The sequence below is a fragment of the Aegilops tauschii genome, chromosome 6 (assembly GCF_002575655.3).
Source record: "Aegilops tauschii subsp. strangulata cultivar AL8/78 chromosome 6, Aet v6.0, whole genome shotgun sequence".
NCBI lineage: Eukaryota > Viridiplantae > Streptophyta > Magnoliopsida > Poales > Poaceae > Aegilops > Aegilops tauschii.
The window spans coordinates 396,664,434-396,671,193 of record NC_053040.3 but is presented as its reverse complement, the minus strand read 5'-3'; the positions used below and the strand labels follow the sequence as shown (position 1 = coordinate 396,671,193).

At 46.9% G+C, this 6,760-nt stretch overlaps 1 protein-coding gene across 4 annotated transcripts; it reads left to right on the top strand.

Annotated features, from left to right (window-relative positions):
* Window positions 1–2,265: 2,265 nt before the first annotated feature.
* On the top strand, window positions 2,266–6,192 carry LOC109778802 (E3 ubiquitin-protein ligase makorin). Of its 4 annotated transcripts, none has more exons than XR_002236692.4 (8): window positions 2,266–2,466; window positions 3,386–3,473; window positions 3,581–4,359; window positions 4,612–4,681; window positions 5,272–5,369; window positions 5,492–5,525; window positions 5,677–5,766; window positions 5,858–6,192. XR_002236692.4 is itself a non-coding variant. In XM_020337388.4 (7 exons), exons 1-6 carry the CDS (start codon window positions 2,456–2,458, stop codon window positions 5,523–5,525), a joined length of 1,080 nt encoding a protein of 359 aa, XP_020192977.1. In that variant the 5' UTR covers window positions 2,266–2,455; the 3' UTR covers window positions 5,677–6,192. The 4 variants fall into 4 exon arrangements, 2 of the variants coding, with proteins under 2 accessions (XP_020192977.1, XP_020192975.1); XR_002236691.4 differs by having other exon boundaries at window positions 5,670–5,766; XM_020337388.4 differs by having other exon boundaries at window positions 5,677–6,192.
* Window positions 6,193–6,760: the final 568 nt, after the last annotated feature.

Genomic DNA, 6,760 nt, shown 5'->3' with positions numbered 1-6,760 from the left:
GCTCTTGAGGCCGGTTTCATACATGCCTATTTCTCTACCAGGAAGGCAGGCTCCGCCGCGTCGCTGAACTGGTGAACGACCACGGAGGGTGGGGCACACAACTACTCCAACAAAACTTCGCCACTCCAGACATCGACAAAATACTCAAGCTGCGACCGGCACCACGCATGGAGGACGTCCTGGCTTGGGGCCCGGACCCGAGAGGCTTGTTCTCCGTCAGGTATGCCTACAAGCTCGGCCTGGAGGAGAAACTTCGCACGTCTATGTGCGCCATGAGCAGGGCACCGGACGGCAACCGTGCCGTCTGGAAGGCATTGTGGGGGTGCCCTGCTCCCTCGAAGGTACGAATATTTGGCTGGCGTTTGGCTACGAACACTCTTGCGACAATGGAAAATAAAAAGAGTAGAACTATTGAAAAAACTGACATATGTGTTATTTGTGGCATCGAACTGGAGGATACGTTCCACGCCGTCTGCAGATGTCCGATGGAGGGTGCTCTATGGGACACCATGAGGGAGTCTTGGCCTATACCTGCCCGGGAGGAGATTCAGAACACCGGAACGGAGTGGCTCCTGCACCTTCTCGCCAGCTGTGACGAAACCCAGCGGATGGTCATCTTGATGATATTCTGGCGCGCATGGCATTGCTGGAATGAGATCACGCATCACAAGCCTGCACCACCAGTACAGGTGTCAACACGCTTCCTCAACGGCTACATCGAGACTCTTCTATGTATCAAACAACACCCCAAGGGAGATATAGTGAAGGGCAAGATGGTGATTCAGCAAGTAACTCATCGACCCAAGGCCATGAAGCAAGCAGAAACAATTGTGGCTCGATGGGAGAAGCCCCCGGCTGGCTGGGCAAAGCTAAACGTGGATGGTTCCTTCATCCATGGCGAGTCCACGGGAGGGGCCGGAATGGTGCTGAGAGATGACACAGGAGCAATCATATTCTCATCCTGCCGTTACCTGCGTTCGTGCTCCTCACCGATAGAAGTGAAGCTGACTGCTTGCCTTGAGGGAACGAGCCTGTCGATTGCACACATAGACAAGAATCTCATCATTGAGATGGACTGCAAGGAAGGGGTTGAGCAGCTGAATGATACTGGCACAAATAGATCACCCGTTGCTGGTCTAATGCCTGGACTCGTGCATTTGGCGTTGCTCTGTTTCAGGTAAGTCCTCGTCGGCAGGCTGGGAACGCCTGGTTCCGCCCCTGTGGTTTCCTGCGATGCAATTCATGCAGGTTCTAGGGTGAGCATGTCCATCGCTCACCGGTGCGGCGCCTCGAGCCAGGCGAGGAGGCAGGGGCCTTCTGTGACGATGGATCTGGATGGATGTGTCTCCCTCAAGCCCAGGCGTTTGGCAATGGCGTGCTTTGCTCCGTCGTCGGTGCTCTTTCCTGAGCCGTTTAGCATTTTTTGTCTTGGTTCTCGGCATGTATGGGTTCCTGGCATCTCTAGCTATGTGTTCTTTGTCCATCTTCTAGCTAGCTAGCTTGTTGTATGCCTCTGTGAGCTGCTCCTAGGCGCCCTTGTATCTTTGTCGTTTGTTTTCTTTCCTTTTAGTTGGAGTGTGGTTGTATTTCGGAGTTGTAATCCTGGCCGGTTGATGGCTTTGTTAATTCAAAGCCGGGCTCTTCTTGAGCCTACGTTTCAAAAAAAAAAGCCTTCTACCTGTCATCCGGCCACACAAATTCCTGCATGCTGGAAGGTCATGCAATGCTGCTGCACATTGCATGGCGCAGATGGGACGAGGCGCTCAACGCACTGCTATCTGGTTTCACTCAGGGCCAGATGATTTACCCATGATTTGTGAGAACGAGTGTAATGACATTACTTAACTAATATATACTCGTTTCACCCGCAAAAAAAAAAACAAATGGAGTAATTAACTTGCAACTCTCCTCTTCTTCTTAGTTAATAGAAATCTTTTACCTTCGTCTTTTTTCCTTTTTTTCCTTTATAAAACACCAAAGAGAGAACGGCGCGCGTTTCCTTCCACTATAATAATCACGCTTCCTTATCGCGGGCAGCCCACGACGTCACGTTCGCCGCTGCCTCCGGGAAAAAAGCGGTTGCCCACGCAATCCGGCGGGAGCGTAGCGGCACGCCCTCCTCGCTTCCCCGCGTCCTTGCTTTGACCATCCTGCCCCCAACCGCCGGCCCCCTTCCCCGCCACGCTCCAGGGGCAGAACCGTCACCGCCCGCCCCGCCCGTCCCTCTCCCCCCCTCCCGTTTATAGGAAAAGAAAAACATCCCCCGCTGGGCCGCAGCGGCACCACCACCCAAAGCAAAGCGGAGCTGCGGAAGCGCGAAGGGGACGCAAGGGAGCGAGGCGCTGCGCGGCAGCGGGCAAACCCTAGGCGTACGGCGGGCGCCACAACCCCCGGCGGAGGGCAGGCTCCGCACGGCTCGGCTCGATTCTGCCGGCTCTGACCCCGCCAAGCGGCCATGTCGAACAGGTACCGCGTTTTCTCCGCTCCCCTAGCTCGCTCCGGGGCCTCGCGGCCGATGATTCGAGCTGGTTTAGGCGGTTTCGTTGAGCTTGAAGAATCGGTGCCCATGAAGAGCGTGGCGATTTTGGTTTGGATTTAGCTTACTGTGCTACCCTTCGTGGTGCGCGCGGCCAGGAGGCGGCCATGATTTGAGTGAGGTTGCTGCTTTTTTTTTGGGTGTGATCTGAGGTAATCGAGCTGGCGCTGGCGTGGCAGAGCATGCAATTTCAGATTCCAGTAAGTCTCTGGCCGCTGAAGTGGCCGATTGGAGGGGTCATCGCTAATGTCATATGGTTGTGGTATGCTGTGAATCACTATGTGTTGATTGGGTTTTCTATTGAACCGCCCGGGTTTTATTGCCAATCAGGTGCTGGTACAAATGCAATGGTACCGCGCCTACAATTTAACACCTGGTTGCAATTTAGTTGGCGAAAATGAAGGGGATGGTGACTTCTGTAGAAATAGGACAGGTGGTCACGGTACGTACAATTGACAGAAGGGAATGATGGTGTTGGCAATTAATGTCTGAATTCTTTATAAGTAAGTGAGAGCAAAATTACAAGGTAACAATGATGTATTAGCGAAAAGAATAGACGACAAATGCAAGTCCTGAATACATGAGACCGTGAGCGACACTTGTCTGAATGATGATCTGCGAGGAACTGATCACCATGATTCCTAGTATAGTGATATGTTCTTATTTGGCTTAGGAGTCTATTGAGGAGGACTGCGTATCAGTACTGTGCAGCTTATGAAAGTGTAGCTTTCAACTAGCATTTTCGCAGTTCCCTTTCTAATTTGTTGATTTTTTTTCTACTTTGATTAGAATCTTTTAATATCGGTGGAATCACTTACAGATTTTTTTGTTGCTTTCTATGTCCATCAGGTCCATTTGCAAGTTCTTTGTGAATGGTGCTTGCTTTAAAGGAGACTACTGCCAATTCTCCCATGACTGGAATGATCAACCAAATGATGTAACATTATTAACTTACATATTTACTAATCTTCTGGTCAATTTGCATTCATAGCCTGCACATTCATAACAGTCTAGTGTTCATCACCGTAATGCTTATTCATGCAGGTCTGCACATTTTACCAGAACGGTGTGTGCTCTTATGGCAGTCGTTGCAGATATGAACATGTTGAAGTTTCTTCTGAATACACCCCACCATCAACTACTGCAGCACTTGCACCATCCAACTCTTATCTGTCTTGGTGTCCTCTTTGTGAGGGGGAAATAGATGTGAGCAACCAGACACACAAAAGTTTATCGGTATGCTCTGTGCATCAGTCTACCTGGAGATTTGATGATGAAGATTGCATTCCAGAGGATGGGAACAGCTTGTCATCAGCACTAACTGCACAAAACCAAGCGCTCCACCCACTTGCTCATCTGCCCATATGCTCTTTTGCCGCAGCTGGAACTTGTCCCTATGGGAAAGAGTGCCCTCAGATGCATGGGGATCCATGCACATCCTGTGGAAAACAGTGCTTGCATCCCTACCGGCCCAGCGAAGGTGGGGCTCATATCAAGCTCTGCAAGAGAAACAACAAACGTCTTGAGACCTTGAAAAAAAGTGAAGAGATGGAATGTAGTGTGTGTTTGGACCGTGTGCTTTCAAAGCCCACAGCAGCGGAAAAGAGGTTTGGGCTTCTACCTGAATGTGACCATGCCTTCTGTATCACATGCATTAGGAAGTGGCGCAGCAGCTCTCTTACATCTTCTATGGATATCGACTCTACAGTCAAGGCTTGTCCAATATGCCGCAAAGTCTCGTACTATGTCATTCCTAGTGCTACATGGTACTCCTCGAAGGAGGAAAAACAGGATATAATTGACGGTTACAAGGCCAAGCTCAAGTAAGATACCTTATTCTTCATTTAGTCTTAACATGATGCCCGTCCTTATGTGGTCAGTATGGATTTTTACTTTTTGAGATGGAAATACGGAAATTCTTAAGTTAGTAACAACAGATCTAATGGTTGCATGCATCTCACTATATGATCGTTAAGTTAATAGTACCTCAAGAGAAAATTTCATTTGTAGTATGTTCTTCAGAGTAGATGTCGATTCATGTTACATTTTTCTAAGCCACAAATATGTTATTGCAGGTCGATTGATTGTAGGTACTTTGACTTTGGAAGGGACACTTGCCCCTTTGGTGGTCGATGTTTCTACAAGGTATACATATGCTGATCTCGTTCAGATTTAAATCTAGCATCATGTATACATCTTATATAATGTTTGAATTATCAACTGAAACTTGACTAGTGCCCCAGAGTGATATTTTGCCCGTTGTTACCTTCTCATACTTAATGTGCAGCAGCAGTTCCGAATGAAGCCTAACTAAAATACTAATGGCAGTAACTTCTCTCTCAAAAAAATTAAAAATAAAATAAAAATGGCAGTAACTTCGTAACTGCTGATGATAAGTTGTGCAAATAATTTACCATAGTTTGAACTTTGAACTAGCGCCTCCACATAAGACCGGCAATATTAAGTTTTTGCAATCAGTGCTAGCTTAGATGACGTGGAATGTTGAGAAGAGAAGCTAAATGGTGTGTTCATCAAAGCCATGCTTTGTAAAATAGTGACTGTCAGATGACCTTGGAATATGACCATTGTAATTTGACTCATGTAATAAACTGTGCAAAATAATACTCCCTCCGATCCAAATTCTCTTCTTCTTTATTTCTATATTAATCAATTGTCTGTTTTCCTATGCTCTTTGCTTCTTCGGTTTGACTCGTGCAGTACTGTATGTTCACCAGCATGCCTACACCGATGGGCGTTTGGAGGAGCCGGCAACGGTGGCAGTGCTTCATTTTCATGCCGACAATGGTAGTATGGAGCATGCAAGAAATATTGGGTTGGTACTCTATTGGTGGTCTTCTCTATATAATGTATAACCTCTGCTTGCTTTCTGATGAGAAATTCTGATGTATAACCTCTGCTTGCATATCCGATGGAAAATTCTGTTCCAACATGTAGATTGGCGTACTTGCTCAGCCGGTTACATCTGTAGGTAAGACATCAAACCATATATCTCAAATTAAGGTCTGTTTTGGTTGGATGCAATTCTTCCAATACCGTTCTTCCATAACTAAGCTGAGGTTGCAATTATCTGACCATGCATTTCTGAATTTTGTTTTCCGCTGAACATTCAAAGCATCCAGAAGGAAGCTGTTGAGAAGAGAAGTACGTACTTACTTAGGGAGCCATAACTTTCTCTCCGGCTGGTGGTTGCTGCCAACTTATAATCCAAGGTAGTCAGCTGCTGTAAAAGCAGAGGGTTCCTGACGGTTGATCCTGTCTTCTCAAGAATTTCGTGGTTCTACTCTTTACTGCTGAATGCAGAAACTTCAGTTTCCTGCCGTAAATCTCCAAAAAAGTTACAAGACAACTGTAAATCTAACGGCAGCGGAGATGTCATGCCTCAGGTCATCACGGGTTCCTTGTCATGAACAATCGTTGTGTTGTCTTTGGGCTAGGAGTTCTCCTGTCGAACATCAGAACTTCACGTCGTTACCTTGCCTGTGTACGAAAGACACTGTATATACTCGTAGTGGTACATCCTGTCCGTTTCTCGTCCATGGAGTAAATAATTTGTTCAGGCTATAAAGGTAGAACAGTGCAACGCAGATCTTTCTATACGTGAATTTATGCTTTGGCCCGCGGGTTGAAGCCTGTAAGGTCTCGGTGCTACTCGCAGTGCAGGTCCCATGTACTCCCTCCGTAAAGAAATATAAGAGTATAAGATAGTAATCTAAACACTCTTATATTTCTTTACAGAGGGAGTACTAGATATTTACACGAATTTTGCAACTTTACCTTGTTGGACCTAAGAAGGCTAGAACGAATTTGACCTGAACTTCGTTGTCCTTCTCAGTTTATTTCCTCGTTCCTAATTTTCATTGTAAGTTGTTTGAGATATCAAGCAGTCAGTGCGGAGCTCACGAATTTCAAGTAGATAGCTCGGTTCATTTTCCCGTTACTGCCTTTTGTGGGCGAGTTTACTGGGAGGAAATCAATCAAATGTTGAATTGTCTAAATCTAACAGGGAAAACACTGAAAGCGTCTTGAACTCACACGTACAGTACCTTGCTTTCGTCTGTACCTCACCTACCTACCTTCTTCCATGCCAAGGCTGTAACCGGACTATGTATCTTTCTACGTACGCAATCGACCGATCGTGAGGGGAAATGTGTGCTTGATTCAGGTTATTAACAGCTAGACAGCCCAGCTTGATTCTCTTAGCTC